This window comes from Protopterus annectens, chromosome 9.part0, assembly GCF_019279795.1.
Source record: "Protopterus annectens isolate FY-2018-M chromosome 9.part0, PAN1.0, whole genome shotgun sequence".
NCBI lineage: Eukaryota > Metazoa > Chordata > Ceratodontiformes > Protopteridae > Protopterus > Protopterus annectens.
The window spans coordinates 992051773-992074135 of record NC_056743.1 but is presented as its reverse complement, the minus strand read 5'-3'; the positions used below and the strand labels follow the sequence as shown (position 1 = coordinate 992074135).

Genomic DNA, 22363 nt, shown 5'->3' with positions numbered 1-22363 from the left:
GTGGAAAGCTTCACTATTCCCTTGCCGAAGGATAATGATATCCAGGATGCAGAATCCTACACCAAGGCACTTTATATGCATCTTCAGGATTATTATATATTAATTCATTCATTTACTCACTATTGGTCATATTTATTTGGGTATATACATTTATACATATTTACATGTTACACAATTATATCTGTGTTTACAGCACAACAGATATTATTTTATAATTAGTTAATAATGAAATCTTTTAATTAATTAATGTATTATATAAGGTATTTTCATTTTTATTTTTATTTTCATTTTTATTTTTCTGCTATTTTATATATATATATATATATATATTTTTATATGTATGTTTTTTATATATATGTCTTATATAAATATATATTTTGAAAAATATGTGCTAGAAGTGATGAGCACTTGGTGGTCTCAAAGTATTGTTTATTTAGTCGCTTATTTATTTGCATTATTCATATTCATTACTCCTACTGTTCTATGGAACGTGCAGTTTCCTAGAACAATAGGATTTTTGGGTATGTTTTATTCTTTTACTTTGTTTTTCTGTGGTTTCTGCCACTAGGGTTTACAGAGATATCAGGCAGTTAGTATACCCTTATTGCACTGCACTTTTGATTGATTATTCAATTGTATAATTGTTAAATTGATTAATTGATTATTCTTGAATATGAGCTCTTGTATAAAAGTGGTTTTAAAAATCTAGATGTTAAGATCTGAAGAAGCGTACTAGCCGGTACGCGAAAGCGCTCATCTGTTCCTTTCTTATTTGTGTTTGTTATAATAAATGAGTTGGACTTTTACACAGCAGTATTTTTTCGTGGTGGTTTTCACTCGTATATGATTCTTACACTTGTTCAGTTTGTTTTTTGATGAGTGAACCTTCGGATTTATAGCAGCATCTATTTTATCAACATCTTCAGGATTGCATGGACTATGCTATCCCAAATAAAACCAAGACTCCTTCCTCAAGCAAGAAGAAACCAGTCTGGTGGACCCTGGCCATAAGCAAACTATACAATAAAAGGAGGAGACTTATACAAAAAAAGGCCAAATCTCAAGTAGAAAAATAATCCCTGATCAGCATTAGTAAGAAATTGAGGGTCCTCATTAAGTCAACTAAAGCCAATTTTGAAAAGAAGGTTGCCAAGTATGCCAAGGATAACCATAAGGCCTTCTATTGTTATGTCAAAAACCTAAATGGCAATGCTCAGGTCTGTTCTGAGCTAGTACAAAATGGAACAAAATACACTGACCCCACTGACATTGCCAACATCTTGGCTGATAGGTTCAGTGCAAATTTCTCCCCCCCCCCACCACCACCTACAGGACCTATTACTATTCCAGGGGATTGTGTAACTCCAATTATTACTGATATGTTGGTTAATAAGGCTCTGTCTAAAGCTAAAAACACTACCTCCATGGGAACAGATGGTGTCCCGGGCTGTGTCATACACGAGCTCCAAAATGAATTAACCCCGCATCTGAATACCCTGTTCAGTCTCAGCCTCTCGACAGGATATGTACCCATAGAATGGCGTGCAGCAATGGTGGTTCCGCTGCACAAGGGTGGGCCCACAACCGACCCTGGGAACTACCGACCAATAAGCCTGACCAGTCTGATCTGTAAGGCAATGGAGCGAATCATTATGGAACTCATAAATGGAGAGATTGGGAACCTCCAAACACTTGACCCCACACAGTTCGGCTTCGTCAAGGGCAGATCATGCCTCCTGAACCTGGTGGACTTCTTTGGGACAGTTACTCAGGCTATAGATAAGGGAAAGGAGGTACACACAGCTTACCTTGACCTTGCTAAAGCATTTGACACCATTCCCCATTCGAGTATTATTGATAAACTCACCAACCTGGGCACAAACCCTTACATCACAAGATGGATCACAAACTGTCCCTCAGACAGATCCCACAAAGTAAGAGTAGCAGGATCTATGTCTGAATCCAGACCAGCAATGAGCAGTGTGCCTCAGGGCTCTGTCCTGGGGCCCCTCCTGTTTGGCATATACTTCTCAGAAGTACAGGCAAGCACTGAAGGGCTGTGGCTGACCATGTTTGCAGACGACTGCAAACTGGGTGCTATAATAGAGTCTCCGGCCAACATGGATATCCTCCAGAAGGGCCTTAATGAGACTGATGCATGGTGTCAAAGCCATGGTCTCAAGCTAAATGCTAGAAAATGCATAGTAATCCCCTTTGGAAACTACCACATAGGAGGTAACCCCCTAAAATATGAAGAAGTAATAAGGGATCTAGGGACCCAAGTAGATAGTCAGCTTTCCTTTGATAACCATGTTGCCAAGGTGGTTAGAAAATCCTTCTATGTGACCCATCTGATCATGAAAGGGTTCGCATCAAGATCTAAGGATGTAGTGGTGCCCCTCTACTCTTCCCTCATCAGACCCATTATTGAGTACAATGCACCAATTGGAATGTACCTGGCTAGGCATCTCCAGCAGCTGGAGAGACCACAGAGGTACCTCCCTAAGAGGATTACTGGCCACAAACAGTTACCCTATGCAGCACGATTGGAAAAACTATGGCTTTTCTCTGTTGCATACCACTTTCTCAGAGGCGATCTCTGTCTAACATACAGAGCCATGTCCAACCCAGAACTGTTGAACATGCTCCATCTTAGCAAAACAAAATCTACTTGAGCTACATGCTCTAGGGATATAAACCTCAGCACAACAATGAATAGAACATGCTGGAGGGATAGATTCCCTTCGCAAAGACTTCCCTTGCTATGGAACAAGGTCCCGATCTACATAAGACAGAGCCCCTCACTATCACTCTTCAAGAGGAACCTTGACAAGTGGATGGGTAACAGAAAGTTCACACCAGGGATCATGCCAACAGCTCTACTATATAGGGGCCAAGGGTACTAGTTGCTAGATCTAGGGCCTAGGGAACTAACCAAAGGGGCGGTGAATACCGCACAATGTGGCTGGGCTAATATATGCCTTCGAGCAGATAGCCCAATACCTGCCTATGAACCTATGAACCTATGATTTAAATGCAAAGTGGTTTGCCACTATTTCATGGTTGCTGGAATGTAATTGATCAGTTTAGGGTGTATCATATACATTTTTAAGTACTGTTTTGTCCATGAATGTGGGACACTGTCAAATGATTTTTTATAGTCTATCCATATCTTATTTAGATTTTTCCCCTTTTTACAGTTCACCATTATGACTTTATTTAACAACAAATGATCCTTTGTTCCATATGATGTTCTTTTATTACCCTTTTGTTCTGTTGCTATGACTAAGTTTTCTTCTAAATGACTATAAACTCAATCAGCATCAGTTACAGTATATAGTTTACACATTGCCGGAAGGCAAGTTATTGGCCTATAGTTTTTAGGGTAGCTTGTAGTTTCACTGTTAGGTAGGAGTATTGTTTTTCCTGTTGTTAACCAGGCTGATGTCTGTTTGGGTGTACATATAAATAGCTCTTATTCATGGCTAAATCATCATGCAAAGATGTTAATATTTTTAGCCAGAAGTTAAGTACTACATATGGGCCTAAAGTTTTCCAGTTAGGAGCTTTTCTTAACTTTGTTTCAATCTCTCTAGTTGTTACTTCATCCCATTTCATATTCTGTACATTTAAACTTCTTATTTTTTTCTTTTGGTTTTTCGATCCATTTAGAATTTTTGTTATGTTCCACAGGATCTTCATAGATATTTTTCAAAAATATATCTATTTCTTCTTTTTTGGTGGTGTTTCAATTCCTTTTGCCTCATTTCCCAATTCTCTATAAAACTTTTTTTGGTCATTAGTAAATTGTTATTTTGTACTTTTCCTTTATATTTATCTGCATATCTTCTAATTTTTTTTCTGCCTGAGCTGATATTTTTAGTTTATTATTTGTAGTAGTGCATGATAGATCCTGATCTGTTTTGATACTGCTTATTGGTTTTATCACATCTATCTTTCTGAGTATTTTTGTTGATCTCTTCTATACTCTTCTAACAGTGGCACTTCTTGTCTTAATTGCTTTATAGTTTTCTCTGTTCAATACTTCCATTATTCCATTCAATTTCTTCCCTTCCCTTAATACCCTGTGTTTTTGTGGTAAGACTATATGTTATTAATTTAGCTGCACAGTAATATATCCTATTTACTTCTGTTATATCATATGGATCTCTATGAGCAGTCTGAATTACTGTGTTCATTTGTTTTATCAAACTTCTAACTTTTTGGGTTTTATTGACTTTCTGTTGTCTATTTCTTTCATTGATCTTAATATGTCTGTCCATTTCTATTAAATCAATCAACTCTTCTCTTAGATCACTTTCTTCTATACTGAGGACACATTCTTTGTTCTCCATTTCCTGCAGGCATTCTATAGAAAGTTCCAGAGCATCTTAATGTGCCACACTCTCTTCAGTTTCATTCTGTGTTCATAGGTTCATGTTCCACATATCATCTCTGGGTGATGAATCTGTCCCTCCAGCTCGTTCTATTTATAACCGTGTCAAGTTTAAGTCTCCGCCACTTGTGGGTTTGGGGATGAGGATTTTTTTTGAGGGTGAACATATTCATCAAATCTGGGTTTGACATGGCCTTATATAGACTGAATAGAGCTGAGTTCTTTCAGTCGGGCAGGCTGCAGCAGTGTCTGGTCAGATACATTCCGAATGGGGCATTGTACTCAGGCTGTCAACTTCCCCCCCACCCTGATGATGACTTTTCTGTGCTCAGTGGATTGCCACCTATATGGGTAGCTAGTGGTAACCTTGTTTTCATTTTTTTTTTTACTAACAGGCCATATGGCTCTGGCACCAGTTATCCATTTCTGTGAGGCCCTTCTGGAGGATATCTGATCTGCCTTTGACAAAGCAAACTGGGTTGGATCCAAAGTCTGCAAGTTCCTATGTCTTTATTTATGAGTTCCATTATGATCCTCTCCATGGCTTTGCAGATAAGGCTTGTCAAGCTAATAATGGGTAATTTCCAGGGTCTGTGGAAGTGGGACCACATGATGGCGCGCGCCACCCCTTGGTGTCGTATCCTGAGGTGAGGCTAAGATTAACCATCCAGTCCCATGGATGCTGTGTTTTGCCTTAGTGAGGGCAGTTCTAGGTTCAGTAATTTTCACATCATTTTGAACTAATTCTGAGCATATCTGGATTTTTCTCTCAAAATTTGCCTTGGATGATTTTATGAGAGAGCTCTTAGTTTTTACTTATAATGATCAAAGGTGTCTTACCTTGTTGTAGAGCTTGTTTATGGGGTACAGAGAGTCTTAGTTTTGTTTGGGATTGCCTGATCCATGCAGTCCTGTAGGTGCTGGTAGAAGGCATTTGAGTAATGTTTACCGAGAAGTTTTTCACTGTGGTCTTTTTTGTTTATGATCTGATCTCACCAGTGATGGTGACTAGTTGTTCCATGGCATTTGAGTTTATAAACTCCAGGAATCTTTGGGTTAGAGTGTTCGTGTTCCCAGTCTATATTAGGGTAGTTGAAGTCACCTAGTATGATGGTGTTAATGTTTTCAGGAAGGCCATGTGAGGTTCCTGAGTTTGAGAGGGTGGCCTGTAACATGCTACAAATTGCAGAGCAGTAGTGCTGGGGTGCCTCAGGAGCCTTGAACCAGGTTTCTGTCACAGCACAGACCATCTTGAGAGTGAGACTTCTGGCATTGAGCAGGATTACCCTTAATTATTTTCCTTTTTGGTGTTCTAGGGTGGTAGGTTTAGAATTTGAGCCTCAGGTGCAAGCGTCCCCTTGTGAAGCAGCGTGGCTTGTCCAGCATGTCATCCCAGGCAGACTTGAATGACACGATCATCTTATCACTGTATTGTGGCATCATTCTAGGTGAAGGTAGGATACTGCGTCAGGGGTCATACCTGCCTGGGCTATGCAGGTCAGGGTCATACCTGCCTGGGCTACATAATCATAGAGCTCCTCGTGGTAGTTGTTTGGGTGTCTGCTTTGGTGGCCTCTGCTGGTATTGTGTGTGGTTACCTTCTCCTCCTGTCTGGTCTTGCCAGTCCTATGTTGAGAGAGCTCAGCCTCCAGTTTACATGAGGCAGTTGTAACTTTGCCTCAATATTCCCAGGTTCACCAGTTGAGCTGGAGAGGACACTAGCAACTGATCAGAAGTGGGTTTTAGGCTGGTGGGGTACTATCTATAATAAGAGTGCTTTATCAAGGTGCAAGTACTGGTTATAGGATATGCTGGTTAGATCAGCAGTACAGCTCGAGGAAGGTAGTTCTAAGGGAAAATTTGAAGAGTGGAATTTAGATGGCGGTAAAGAAAAACTCCTCCTTCCTAATAAGGCAATGGATCAGTAACAGGAACTAAAAACAAAGCCAGGGATCAGCAACTCTGAAACTGGACTACTCTAGTTCAGTAAGGCGGAAAACAAGAGATTTTTGTTATATTACAGAGATAAAACAGTGTAAAATGCAGAAAAGTAGCAGTAAACAAATGCAGTCGCTAGCTTACAAAAATGCAGTCGCAAGCTTAATAACAGTGGGAAAGCCACAAAAATACTTATATCTGGTAGAAAGTCACTCTTTTAGCTCTCTGCTGCTTGGATCACTCTGCAGGCCACCACGAGGATCTGTGCTGAGTTGGTACAAGCTGGAAAGCGTGTTTAGCGTGTTTTATAGCAGGTCCTCGAAAGGGGCTAGGAATTGGCCCACAACGACCAATGGACTACTCCTTTCTGGCTGAAACTTCACCAATTCGGACAAAAGGCTGCTCAGTGCTTCCCACTCCCACTGGTAAGCAAAGAAACTTCCCTCCTTCCAAATAAGGCAATGGATCAGTAACAGGAACTAAAAACAAAGCCCAGGGATCAGCAACTCTGAAACTGGACTACTCTAGTTCAGTAAAGTGGGAAAACAAGAGATTTTTTTTTTTTTTTACAGAGACAAGGAAAAAACAGACAGTAAATGCTATAAGCTAGCACACTTGAGTGTGTTAGCCTACAGGTAAAATTAAGCAACAAATAACTTTTTAAGAGTGCAAAACAGTTAATCAACACAAAAACAGTTTAAATAGAATGCAGAGCTGTATAAACAGGCTAAGATGCAGTCGCTAAGCAGTAAATATTCAAAAAGCCAGAAAAAAAATACTTAAATCAGTTATAGCAAATACAGTTATAACAAATGCTCTGAAATATACTGTATATTTCCAAGCACTACAGATTCAAATGAAAGTTTTTAAAGAGATAAGGATTTGTGAAGATTCTGAATAGACAAAGTGCTTTATATATATTAAATTATAAAAACAGTAATCTGTAAAAATAATCAAAAGATACTTATATTTTGTAGCTCAGTTGCGGTCAAACAACTTCTCCAGCCTGCACTGTGTGCAAAGACAAAGACCAGAACAACAACTTTTTTTTTTTACAAGAACACAAAAGAACCAGCCCCCACTAGCCAAGAGATAATTACACAGAGTAAATGTTTCAGTTTATACAATAGCCTAAGACAGCAAAGCACTACAGAGTCAAATGAAAGTTTTTAAACAGATAAGGATTTGTGAAGATTCTGAATAGACAAAGTGCTTTATATATATTAAATTATAAAAACAGTAATCTGTAAAAATAATCAAAAGATACTTATATTTTATAGCTCAGTTGCGGTCAAACAACTTCTCCAGCCTGCACATATGGGAGCTCACTTGCCTATCATTCCACAACATTGACTGTGTCAGAGTTGCCACAGTTTCCTGTTCCTTCTGTTCCTGTGCAACTCCAATTGAATGTTTGTACTGGTTTTCTACGAAAGACTCCAAAGTATATTCATATGGCAACTGATCAGATGTCTCCCGCTCTACTGGTTTCTCCTTAATTTGGGGATCCATTGCTCTATCCTGCTGTGTTGTTATCTGAGTTAGATTTTCTACACTAAACCCTTCATTTCACAGGTTATCCATAACCTCAGTTTCTAGTTCTTTAACTTCTCCATTACTAATCCTCCTTTCTACTTTTCCTATTTGTTTTCTTATTTTTCTGTATTTTAAAATTGTCCATGTCTAGATGCCTTTGCCTGTATTTCTCTTCAAATGTCTTTGGTGCTGTTGTTTTTACATTGATTAGTTTTTCTTTTTCCTTTGCATAAATATCGCAACATATTACATCTCTTGTTCTTTCCCATGTCCATATTTCTTCTTCAGATGTCTCCTGCTCCTCCTTTTTCTTCTTACTTTGGGGACTCTTTGTTTCATCATGCTGTGATGTAACCTGTGTTAGACTTTCTGCATGTTTTTGTGATTTTTGTGGACTGCTACTTCCTTCTGCAAGGGGGGGGGGGGCATGCTCCCCCTGGACCTTGCCTAGCCCAATTGTAGGAATGTTTCTGTGTCTTGAGGATTCTACACTGTCATCTTTTCCAGTCCTGGCACCAGTGCACCTACCAGGATTGGGCACTTTTTTATCCTGGGCCTTGTGCACCAAGCTATCTTTTTTATTGTTTAACCTACTTCTGTCCATGATATATGCTATATAAAATACAGTCTATATATCAGTGTCATCTTGTGCACCCAGCTATCTTTTTTATTGTTTAACCTACTTCTGTCCATGATATATGCTATATAAAATACAGTCTATATATCAGTGTTGTCAGTGAGATTTTGTGAAAAACGTGGTCCATCTTGCTGGTTGAATTATCACCTCTCCATTCAGACCCCTAATATCCTGTATGATTGCTGCTATTGTCCTTAAGGATCTGCATCCAAAATCCCAGTCTTTCCTTTTTTTCTTGAATTACTTCTCTACTTCATCATCATCGCTTTCCACTTCAAATTGTAGCTTTCTGCTTGTGTTGTTTATAAGAGGCTTGGCAGTGTAACTCTAAAATATCCCTTTAAATCAGGTAATCCTAAACCTCCTTGTTCTATTGGAAGGATCAACATATCCCACTTGACTCTTGCCCTCTTCCCATCCCACTTAAAAATCATTTAACTCTTTATTAATTGCTAAAAATATACTTGACCTGACTTCAAAGATGGGTACACACCAAGTAATGGCTTAACTCTAACTTTCCCGGTGTGAAAACAGAAACTCATCAGAGAAGGCCAGTAAATGTTTGTGTTTATGGGTAAATTTCAGTAACTGGCTAGTAGGTGTACTGCCTGGATGCTAGGAGAAAAGAAATACAGAGCACCTGGAAAAAAAATCAAACAAAAAGTGAGGCAGAAACATTGAATGGGGAAGGTTCTGCAGCTGTTCAGCAAAAAGCAATGCAACTCCAGACTGACTTATCGTAACCTATAGGAAGATATAAGACAACTGCACACAGACCTGGTTAAAATAAATGAAACACTGATGGAATACGCCAACACAAACAACAAAAGAGTGGGAAAATGGAAGACGCTTTAAACAGATATTCAGATGAGGTGATAAAGCTGCACAAGTTAGAGGTTGAAATGAAGACCAGGCTGGCTGAATATCAGACTGCTCAATAAGAGATATTTAAAAAAATAATGAAGTACAACAAAAAGTAAGCTGTGAAACAGAAGGATATTGTGCGTCTTGTTCTTCTGGTAATAATGACCACAGTGAGAGTGTACCTGTGAAACCTTTTCCACTGTTTCAACAGAAAATGTTGGAGAGAAGGAAGAGAGCATGAGAGTTGACTAGAAGAATCAAGAGTACTTTGGAAATGAAGCAGAGACAGGATTTGGGAGACAGAGATGAACAGTAATAAAACCAGTAACCTAATGTGTGATTACAATGCAATAATTATATTTGTGAGATGTGACAGGACAAAAAATCTGGAAATATTGGACTTTTTCAGAATCTGTAGGACTTGTGGGGGACTCTAAAGCATATGCCTTACTTCATGTCATTAATGTTCTGAAAAATGCTTTGAGATGGGTACGAGAGGGGAGAAAGTTAACTGTTTTTTTTCTTAATAGTACTGTTTTTGTGGTGTATGGTTTTCTTTGCATGCTATAAAGTAAAGTTTTCTCAGTTATTTTAAGTGTAATGGGGATTGTAAATAGGTGCTGCTCTTCTTTTTTCCCTTTCTTTCTCCCTTCTCTCTTTATTCTTGTTCAGTTTTAAGAAATGTAGGCACTGCAGTGTGAAAAAAAGCCTGGTTAAAACAGCATGACAAAAGAAAAATTAATGTGCTTTTTCTCATTCTTGCATGGGGAATGACTGGATTAAGGACATTAGATTGATTTAGTAACACATTTTAAGATAAAGCAAGTAAATGAAGAAAGAAAGAATATTGACTATTATGAGTGTTTTTCTTGCTAACGAATGTATGCTCGGTAGCAGTTCTATATTTGGCCCTCATGTCTCCATGGTGAAAATCTGATAATGAGAAACTGACTGTCTGGTTCTCATGTCTCCATGGAGACAATCTGATAAGGAGAAATTGGTTACAGTCTGGAGGTGAGTGATTGGCTGGGGGAAAAAAAGAGTAAAGTGAAACTAGCTTGGAAATAATGTTCTCTGAAAGCATTCAGGGGTTTTCCCAGCTGGGAGAGCTATAAAGATAAGACAAAACCAGTTAGCACTTAGTAGAATCACATGCTGCATAATGCTTCTTAGCATGGATAAACCTTTTTTTAGGTTAACTCAAGTGTGTGAGTGTGGCTGTCAGTTTAGGACATTTGTTCCTAGTAGAAGGGTAAAACTTCAATATTTAAAGATGTACCTAGTTTTGTGTGTTATTATTAAATTAATAGGTTTTAGGGGGTATTGGGGATTTGTTTGTTTGTTTGAGGAATTTCAATAAAGCAAAAAAGTTTTGTAAGACATAACATAGGCTGAAATGGATATGACAAGAAACAACTATATAAATTTTCAACCTGCCAAACAGTTTATGCATAGAGCAGAAAAGCTGAAACTAGACATTCAACAAAAAAGTGCTATACAAAAAGGTAAGAATAATACCTTTTTAATACAATGATGGTTTCTGTAATGTCTTTAAATGTCAGTGGTTTCACAGATCAATACAAAAAAAGAAAATAGCTCGGGCTCACTTCGCTCCCCTACCATACCCCATTCCCAACCACCCCTGTACAATTTCTTTTATACTTAACCATCCCTCCCCTTCCTGCCCAGCCATCCACTACAAATTCACTTCCTGTCTAGCACCACTCCCACAATCCAACAGCCAATCACACTTAACATAATCACCTATTCTTCCCTTCCCTTTCCTGCCCAGCCATCTTCCACAAATCCACGTCCTGTCTATTACCACTCCCACAATCCAACACCCAATCAAACCTAGTATATTCACCTACTTTATATTATTATTTTTTACATTTACCCCCTTCCCTCCTTAACCAAACCTCTCATCATGCTGCATCTACTTATATCTGCAACATTATTCACTATACTCTATGTTACTACCTCCTATCACTCTTACATCTCAAATCCATTCTTTTGTTCCCCTACCTCACACTCACACTACAACTTTCCAACTTCACTTTCTTTTTCAATCTCTTCAGACCTATTTAACTCTACCACCATAACTCTGTACAAAAGACAAATACTCCAAATTCTCAAACCATCCAATAGGATTAAATACAGACCTCCTAAATACTATCTACTTTTTACATCAGGCACTTTTCTCTATAAACATTTACTCTCCTCTGGAGACATCCATCCCAACCCTGGCCCATCTTCACCTTGCACCTCCATCTCCAACCTTCATCCACCTTAACTACCTCCTGCTCTCAACCCTCTTCCAACAACCAATCAGATATACAACCTTAGTCCCAATACCCAAAACATCGCAAACACCTAACCTTTTATTCACAAAACATTTAAAGCCTAGCAAATAAAATTACTGATCTACACTCTTGGATAGCTTACAACACCCCTCATATCGTATCCCTATCAGAGACATGGCTCAAGCCTCATATCTCAAACAGTGAAATACTCCCCCCTGGTTACAACATCTACCGCTCTGATAGAACATCAAAGAAAGGAGGTGGTGTAGCCATCCTCTACTCTAACAGCCTTAACCTTTCACCTTACCCCACACCTATTCCTAGCTTCCATCCTGCTGAACTCCTCATTCTTAATCTCCATCTAAATCCTCACAAAAAACTTTCTGTAGCTTCCATCTATACTCCTCCTGGCAACAATATACCCATTCTCGAAAACATACTATCCCTGGTTCTATCTCAATATACCTTATAAAACACTCATCCTTGGGGATGTCAATATAGACTGGTCTAAACTTTCTACTGACTCTCCCTCACTCAATATTCACCTTCGTGGTTTCCACCAACTAATTTCTACCCCCACTCATTTCCACAAAATCTCTACCTCCAGCGCCACTATAGACTGGATTCTTATTAACTCCCCTCAACATTACCACCATCCCAAAACCCTACCAGACTCCCTCAGTGACCATATCCCTACCTCTATCCTAAGATATGACCCTCACACTCCTAAACCCCACATCTTTAGAGATTGTCGGAAACTATCCTCATTTAACTCTTCTCAATTTAACTCAGTACTGCAAAACATTGACTGGTCCATCCTTAAACAACTTCCCCTGAATGATGCCGTTGACACTTTTAATAGCATCTTCCTAAATACCCTGGACTCCCTTGCTCCCTCTAGAATGATCAGAGTGAAATCTAATCATGCCCCCTGGTTTTCAAAACAAACTAAGACCATCATGAAACAAAGAGACAGTGCCTGGAAAGCCTGGATCAAAACTAAACAAACACCTCATCTTCTCAAATACAGACAACTATGTAATCTTGCCAATAAACAGACAATTAAAGACAAAAAATCATTTTATAGCTCAGGCCAGCATAAACATAGATCTAACCACCGGAAATTCTGGTCTAGACTAAATAGCATCCTTTACCCAGGCTCTCCATCTAACTCTTCCCCCTACCCAAACTCAGCTCCAGAGGAAACAGCTACCCTACTAAATTCCCATTTCATCTCCTCCATCCCAAACCTCTTACCCTCTCAAACTAACTCCTACTCCTTACCTGATCCAACACCCAGCCTCAATAACACTTTTTTCTCCTTCCAACCACTTCCCACTTCTTACATCAAATCTCTGCTGCTCAAACTCAAACTCTGCTCTCTCTCACTACTGATGAATTACCTCCCACCTTCCTCAAACTTGCAGCTGACTCTATTGCCTACACTGTGACTATATTAATTAATAGATCCATGCTAGAATCTACTGTTCCTACTCTTTGGAAATCTTTCTACACCACCCCTCTCCATAAGGGAGGCAACTCTACTGATCCCACCAACTATCGACCTATTGCCATCCTATCCCCCCCTATCTAAGATCCTAGAAAAATTTATCCATACTCAGTTTCTAAACCACCTTCTCAATCACAACTTACTCACCCCTACTCAACATGGTTTCTGCCCCTATCATAGCACTACTACTGCTCTACTCTCCTTCACCCACACCATTGCAGAATCCCTGGACAATAATAAACCTACTTCCTGTCTCTTTCTAGACCTCTCCAAAGCTTTTGATACTGTATCCCATCCTTTACTTCTATCTAAACTTGCAAACTTTCACCTATCCTCCTCCACCCTCAGCTGGTTCACTAGCTATCTATCTGGATGCCAACAATCTGTCAAATGGCTCTCCTCATATTCTCCTTTCCTGCCTATCTCTACTGGGGTTCCACAAGGTTCCATCTTAGGCCCCCTTTTATTCAATATCTTCACTAATGACCTCTTCACCTCTTGCAATAATTCATCTCTCATTCAATACACTGATGACTCCACTATTATTTCTATAGCCAACAACATCTCTGACCTACACACTCTAACCCAAAAAGCTCTACTCTCCACGGAACAATGGCTTTCAAAAAACGTACTAATCCTAAATCTCAAAAAAACCAAACTCCTGCTCTTCCTCCCCCGTTCTCTTGCTCAACATAGATCTTCCTTTGTCATTAAATCTTGTAATAATACAGCCATCCATCCTAACACCAACACTAAACTCTTAGGGGTTATCATTGGCGATGAACTAAAATTCAATCAGCATATACAGCAATGCATAAAGAAAACCCATCAAAAACCTGGTCTCCTATATCGGAACAGAAAATACCTCACTCCTGAGTCTAGACTCACCCTTGGACAAGCACTTCTCCTCCCCTCTCTCCTCTGTGCTGCCCCACTTCTCACAAATATTCAAACTACTACCCTGAACAAACTTCAACAAACCTACCACAAAATAGCCAGATTCATTACTAACTGCCCAAACAACACACACCACTGTATTGCCTTAAAGTCTCTACAATGGCTGGAACTCCCACAATTACTTCATCTCTACCAATTTCACATGCTGCACTCTATGCTGTTTAAACTCTCCTGCTGTACTTCCCTATCTCTCCTTGTTTCCATCTATACCCCTTCTCGATCTCTCTGCACCTCAAATCAGCAATTGCTTGATGTCTACCACCCTAACAGGTCTGTTGGTAAGCAACTCTACAAGCATTCCGTGGCCCAAGCTTGGAATAAACTTCCCCTTGATATACGCTCTATCTCTCATACTCCACTATTTAAAAAAGAACTGAAGACATGTTTACTCAATTCCAGAACCTGTCCCTGCTATGACCCTACTTAGCTCTCCCCTCCTCCCACACTCATATCTCTCTCATTACATCCTACTATCACTCTTGACTTTCCCCATCTGTTTCAGCAACTAAGAATTTAATTTTTTCAATGAAACAAAAAATGTGGTTGTTTATTTCTACACATGTAGATGTTTAATTCTATTGTTTGCTATTATTGTTTGTAATACTTGTTTTTTCTTGTTCTGTGATCATATATTGTATTTGCTGGAGCTTTTCTCCTCGGGTCTCCACTGAAAATGGGACAATAACCCAGTTGGACTAACCCGGTTAACAAATGTCAATAAACAAATAAATAAATGTAGAGTGCAAATAGCTATGTTACAGGAGACGCATTTGGAATGAAATGAACATTTGAATTTGATAAAGAAAGGTTTTCAGGTTGGTTATTCAGCGGAATATCTGTGACAAAGGAAAAGAGGAGTACTTATATTAATTGCAAGAGGAGCTCCAACAGTGATAGAAGAGGATGCAAATGATAATAATGGCAGATTTATAGTGATAAGGGCTACTAGCAAGGGAGGAGAATTACACTGGCATGTAATATATTCCACATAAACCTGCTATAATGGAGTTTAAGAAAAGTCTGAGGGTGGAGGAGGATAGGAATATTACTTATAGGTGGGGACTGGAATTTGATTTGCAGATGGGTCAGGTGGCAGAAGAGAAAGTATAACAAAGGTGGGTAGATTTTTGAAGAAATTTATGAAAATATTTGGCATGGAAGATGTGAATTCAGTAATAGGAGTTCGGAGTGAATTTAAATAATAAATAAATTTAAATAAAATATATAATAAGATATAAAAACTGGGCTAGGCTACACAGAATTTACATTTCACAGGAATATGTGCATTTAACTGAAGGTTTTGATACGCACCCAATAACTATTTCAGATCATGTGCTAATAATAATTAAAATAAAACAAATGGTAATGAAATAAAATGAGACACTGCTGCCTTCCTACCTATCTGTTGAAAACAGAGGAATTTAAGGAATGGGTAGTAAAGATTATTCAGGAGCTATTCGAGAGGCTAGAAATTACTTCTGAAAATATAGCTAGGGAGTGGGGAAAAACTTAAGGTGAAGTTTAAAAATAGGGTGAAAATAAAAGAAAGAGAGCTATGGTTAAGAAGCAACAAGAATTATTTAGAAACAAGCAAATGTTAAAGTACTGCAGAATAGAAAGAATCTCACAGAACAAGAAGCAGAACAACTGAAGAATGCTAAGCAGAAAATAAGGGATTATCTTGATAATATAACAAATTTAGAAAGATTGCTGTTAAGCAACTGTTTTTATAATAACACTAGAGTACAAAAACCTTTAGCACAATGACTCAAGCAACAGCAAGTAGAAAGGGCTGTCACCAAGCTTAGGGAGTCTATAACAAGAAAAGGTAACAAGAGATCCTGTAGAGGTAGCTGAGGTACTAGAAATATTTTAGAAATGCTATGCAAGTCTGTATAAAGCGGAGAAATATAGAAATCAAGAAAAATACAAATTTAAATGTTTATGGAAGAATTAAATATGCCAAGGTTAGAGGTAGATGAGGCTCAATTACTAATGGTTAGGATAGGATAAGATGAGATACAAATTGCGATGTCTAACCAATGTACAGGAAACTCCCCACGTATAGATGCTATTCCTATGGAAGTTTGGAAGCTAGGAGGGAAAAACTGCTAAAGCTCTGTTTATACTTCCAAAACAACAGTGTTTGAATGTACTGTTAAACAGATGCTGCATGAGAGGTTTTGGATAAACTTTCCTCATTCATCTGCCAACTTCACTTTAAAAAGAGAGAGATATGAAAAATTGTCAGGAAGAAAGATGTGGAATAGGAGGCATGCTCCAGTTCAGACACATGGTAACACTAAAATTCAAGTTAGAATATCATCTGGAGATGTTCACTGTCCTACAGCATTTTTCCCTCCTTATATTTACCAAGTAAGAATAAAAAATAAAGGTACTAAGAAGTATGCCTCACTTAAGTTCACACACTTTTATGTTGCAGTAAACTACAATCTATAATTTACATCCAGCACAAAGGAAGGCTAACTAACATAGAGGTTATTTATTTACTGATTTATTTACATATATATTACATATTACATGTGAATATGTCTGCATACCCACTCAAATGTGCAAGCGAGAGCACACACACACACACACACACACACACACACACACACACACACACACACACACACACACACACACACAAACACATGCACACACCCAAACACAAGCACACGCCCACACCCACATGCACTTACGATTTATTTATGTTTTTTCGCGGTGGTGCAGCGGTAACGTTGTTGCCTCACAGCAAGAGGTTCTCCCGTTCGATTCTCGGCTTGGGTTGGGAGTGTCTTCTGTGTGGAGTCTACATGTCCTCCCTGCAGTCGAGTGGGCGTTCGAAAGGCATGCGTTGAATGGGCATGCCTTCGCTGAAAGTTGGGCATTGGACTGGCAACTCAACACCATAAAAACCAACTGCCAGTCATTAGTGGACTGGAGTTCCGCTGTGGCGACCCCTAACCGGGAAAAGCCGAAAGACAAACAACAAGACAAACAACATATATTTATTTATGTAAAGTCGGTTTAATTACTTGGGAAAATAAAGGAAACACCCCTTCAAATGTTTTTGTGTCAGTCTACCAGCCTTCATTCCAGTATTGTACAGCAACCCAACAACAAGAGATCAGAAACTAGTAGATCATCAGACTCCCCACCACTTAACTATTCTAAACCTGAGACTGCCATAAACTGCACAATTGTGTGAAAACAGGTAAAAAATATTTTAAGATGTCATTTTTTTCCATTTCATGTTGTACTGTTACTTGGCAACTGAAACGATTGTTAATGAATGTGTACTGCCTTTTAGCTGTTAGTGGTAGTCCTGCAAGAAGAAAAAAGAAAGAAAAAAATTCCCCAAGCTAAGTGCTTAAATTCAACAGCCATAACTGGCTGAGAAAAAACAGTTGACACAATTCTACTGGATAAATATAATTCAGATATCTTGGGATTTCTAAATTGCTTGTAGCAGCCTGGCAATCTTTTTTCTGAACCCTTTATAAATCTAGTCTATAATAGCTGAAGATGGAAGCTGATGAATGCAATTAAGGGGAAATAAATAGTGTACTGCACAATCCTTCTCTGAACAGTCAATGCCAGCATCAGAGTCAAGTGGTGGGACTGGATCCACCTGTTTATATAAGGCCACTGCAGTGACTAAACACTTCCTCTGTGGCAAAGCTGTGGGCTATGGAACAGATATGGTGAAACACACTGACTGCACAGGATGTTGCTATGATGTCATGGTTACCGTTTGAGTGTTGCATGGAAGGAAAGAACAGTATCTCTTATTCTGGACTGACAAGTTTGGATGGTGATCCCCATTTTCAAAAAGGGGAACAGGAGGGTATATTCCATTTACAGAGAAACCACATTTTCCAGCTTCTCTTGGAAAGCCTACGCCATAGCACTGGAAAGGGTACTTTGTCCAATCACCATCCCTCTGATTTAGAAGCAGCAGTGTGACTTCATTCCTGGCCATGGAATAGTGGATCAATCTTTGCTATTGCACAGAGTTTGTGAGTGTTTTCTGTTACTGACTACATGTAACTTGTGTTTCTGGTCCTAGAGAAGGTGTATGATTAAATATCCAGGAATATCTTGAGGGAGGTGCTACAAAATTTTGGCGTCACAGCATCTCCTGTGTTTGAGGAGTGATGTGGGGTCTCAGCATTGCCAGCATTTCAAGTAATGTGGGGTCTCAGCATTGCCTGTTTTTGAGGAGTGATATGGGGTCACATTGCCTGTGTTTGTTTGAGGAGTGATATGGGGTCACAGCATTACCTATGGTTGAGGAGTGATAGCGGGTTGCAGCATCACCTGCGTCTGAGGAGTTATATGGGGTCACAGCATTGCCTGTGTTTGAGGAGTGATATGGGGTCTCAGCATTGCCTGTGTCTGAGGAGTGATATGGGGTCTCAGCATTGCCTGAGTTTGAGAAATGATATGGAGGCAGCATTGCTTGTGTTTGTTTGAGGAGTGATATGGGGTCACAGCATTACTTGTGTTTGATGAGTGATAAGGGATTGCAGCATCGCCTGTGTTTCAGGAGTGATATGGGGTCACATTATTGCCAGTGTTTGAGGAGTGATATGTGTCTCAGCATTGCCTGTGCCTGAGGAGTGATATGGGGTCTCAGCATTGCCGTGTCTGAGGAGTGATATGGGGTCACAGCATCGCCTGTGTTTGTTTGAGGAGTGATATAGGGTCACAGCATTTACTGTGGTTGAGGAGTGATAGGGGGTTGCAGCATCGCCTGTGTCTGAGGAGTTATATGGGGTCATAGCATTGCCTGTGTTTGAGGAGTGATATGGGGTCTCAGCATTGCCTGTGCCTGAGGAGTGATATGGGGTCTCAGCATTGCCCATGTTTGAGGAGTGATATGGGGTCTCAGCACTGCTTGTGTTTGAGCAGTGATATGGGGTCTCAGCATTGCCCGTGTTTGAGGAGTGATATGGGGTCTCAGCACTGCCTGTGTTTGAGCAGTGATATGAGGTGTCAGCATTGTCTGTGTTTGAGGAGTGATATGGGGTCTCAGCACTGCCTGTGTTTGAGCAGTGATATGGGGTCTCAGCACTGCCTGTGTTTGAGTAGTGATATGGGGTCTCAGCACTGCCTGTGTTTGAGGAGTGATATGGGGTCTCAGCATTGCCTGTGCTTCAGGAGTGATATGGGGTGCCAGCACTGCGTGTGCTTGCGAAGTGATATGAAGTCACAACATCACTTGTATCTGATGAGTGATATGGAATCACAGCATTGCCTGAGTTTGAGAAATGATGTGGAGGCAGCATTGCCTGTGTTTGTTTGAGGAGTGATATGGGGTCACAGCATTACCTGTGTTTGATGAGTGATAAAGGGTCGCAGCATCACCTGTGTCTAAGGAGTTATATGGGGTCACATTATTGCCGGTGTTTGAGGAGTGATATGGAGTTGCAGCATTGCCTATGTTTCAGGAGTGAGAACTGTCTCCACTTCCTGGCATTAACCAGAACACATTCAAGGCAAACATAAGAGTCCACCAAAGGGACAACATGTCTTTCTTCCTCTTTGTGATTTTTGCAGAGTGCATATCAGGGTATAGCTGTAGTCTGGGTAGACTACATTTTGGACATAAAGCAGGGATCTTTGTTGTTTGCTGATGATGTCATCCTTACTTGACTGTGATCCAAAGCATGCTAGAGTAGTTTGCTACTGAGTGCAAAATAGCTATGATGAAAACCTGCTAGTCCAAATTGTAGGTCATGGTTCCCATGCAGACAAGAGGAAGCAGCTATCTTATATGTAGGAGTTTAAATATCTTTAAATATTTTGGGTCGTACTCGTAAAGGAAGTAGACAGGAATGGGAGGTTGACCAGTGAGTAAGTACACTGGCTGTAGTCATGCAGGAATTGTTAAGGACTGTAAGTGAGTCAAAGATCACATGCCTCAATTTATTGGTTAGTCTTTACACACACAGCTCACAGATCACAGCTTTGGAATGAGACCACAGATTTTGTTCACAGGTTAAATGTCCTCACTTTCCATGAGGAGAGGAGGGATCTCTGTAGTCCAGAAGGATCTTAGAGCAGAGCCACTGCTCCATCACTCTGAGAGGACTCACCTGAGGAGGTTTGGGTACTTGGTGCAGATGCCACCTGGGCAGCTCTTATGGGAAATATACTGGGACAACCCACTGAAACAAGGTCCTGGGGTGAACCCAAGACAAGACGGAAGGGGTATGTCACTCATCTTGCATGGAAATGCCTGGTGATCAGACTAGGTCAGCCAGATACTGTTACTGGGGATAGGAATATCTAATTTATCCTGCTCAGATCCCAGTGTAAGCCTCACCAGGACAAGCAGTTTAGGAAATGGATGAGCCTACAGTATCTGTAAAGGATCGTTGTATGCACCTAGGAAATCAGCTCAACACATGGCTGAGAAGCTGAATCAACCAGCCATTAAGATGCAGTTAGACTCTCTCAAAAACTAGTAATATTTGACATTTATAAGAGATCTTAAATAATATTGATATTCGAGCATAAGCAGTACATATAATCTCCTACCCCTAAATCAGTACTGTGTCAGGCTATACTGTTTAGCAACAGTATCATATTTGTATTCAATGCATTAACAGTCAGCATTCTTATGGGCAATCACTAATATACAGATACCAGAATTTGCATTTAAATACTGAGATTACAGTATCCCAGGGATTTCTCCTTTTCTCTGGATACAACAATGTCAGAGTTGGTATATATAAGTAACATGAGTTGGAGGGAGCAGTGCTTTCGTAATTATCTTTCTAACAATGACTGTTGTTCACAGACAAGTGTTTGTGATGCTTTACAACTGTACTTCTGAGGGTCAATCACAGAACAGTTGCACTTTTGTTAGGAAGCTGTTTAGCACAATAGGATTTAAGTTCATTATACATTAAATCTCTCTATAGTAATCAGTGTGCTGCTTTTTTATGAAATGGGAATGCCGAGCCTTCTAGCTAGTGCACATTGCTTTACCATTTGAAACTATTCACCTTTGTGAATCTCTCCTATAGACTTTAGTCTAATCAGCTCACCACCTGAGGTATCAAATAGCTGATTGCAAATCGCATAAACTGGTGTTCAGGTTAATCCGAGTCATATTTCAATAAAGAGAGAAGGCAAGTACAGATAGGCTGCCTCAAGGGCTCCTTCTCTGACTGCAGGTCTCTAAGATACCAGAGCGGTGACTGCAGGGGGAAAATAAAACAGTACTTTAACAAGCCATCTGGGGTGGAGAATGCGGGTAGCCCATGAGATAACACACAGTGGCAAATTTAAAAACACCAAACACTGCTAAAATATAAAAGTTCCATTTATTCTAGCATTTCTGAGCATATATTGTGTTATGGGCTTTAGTGTGTTTGGAATATAGCTTGACACATAATTTTCTATAAAATATAGCATATTGAGTCCTTATCTGATATGTGATGAATGTCTTCCAATCACTTGATGTCTGTGAGTCTGAAAAAACAGAAAATACATTTCTAGTGTCAATAAACCCATAAAAAATGTATAAAATCTATAAAATATAGCATATTGAGTCCTTATCTGATAAGTGATGAATTTCTTCCAATCACTTGATGTCTGTGAGTCTGAAAAAACAGAAAATACATTTCTAGTGTCAATAAACCCATAAAAATTGTATATTTTAGTAAGTGTTACTGTTCCTTCCTAAAAAGAAGTAGCTATGTCACCATAAGAGACAAAGGCAGTGCTCATGTCTTCCTTTGTACTTTGCCATGACTGCCAGAAGGTGAAGACTTTCAGAAGGTGATTTGTGAGTGGTGTTGTAACCTGCTTTTTTTTGTTATTTATTTATATTCCATTACTTTTTGGTCTAAACCTCTGTGCTTTTTCATTTACCTTTGGATTTAATAAAGATATCTCCTTATCCTATATGTTCTGAGCACACACAAACACATTCTGACTTATCAGAGAAGCAAACCTGAAGACATTAGCATAACTCTAAAGCAACAAAGAACCTAGATGTGGGTCACTGACAAGGGGGGAAGAGCAGCTTCTTATTCATACCTATTTTTCCTGAAATGTTTATTAATATTTTTTAGGAGCTTGAAAGTGAAAGACTCACAAACTGTAGGCTTGAAGGCAAAATGAAGCTTTTGCAGAAACAGCTCATGGAAGCAGAAGAGAATATGAAGGTAATGTTCTGCTTTGTGTATGATTATTTATTT

The 22363-nt window shown here is 39.4% G+C and overlaps 1 protein-coding gene across 2 annotated transcripts in view; it reads left to right on the top strand.

The window, feature by feature from the left end:
- The window catches only part of LOC122811722 (leucine-rich repeat flightless-interacting protein 1-like), a 316301-nt gene that overhangs the window by 244620 nt on the left and 49318 nt on the right, over window positions 1-22363 (top strand). For both annotated transcript variants that reach the window (XM_044083758.1, XM_044083759.1), the window contains one exon: window positions 22238-22330. In XM_044083758.1, the coding sequence (XP_043939693.1) occupies window positions 22238-22330 (93 nt within the window). The remainder of the gene's footprint in view (window positions 1-22237; window positions 22331-22363) is intronic.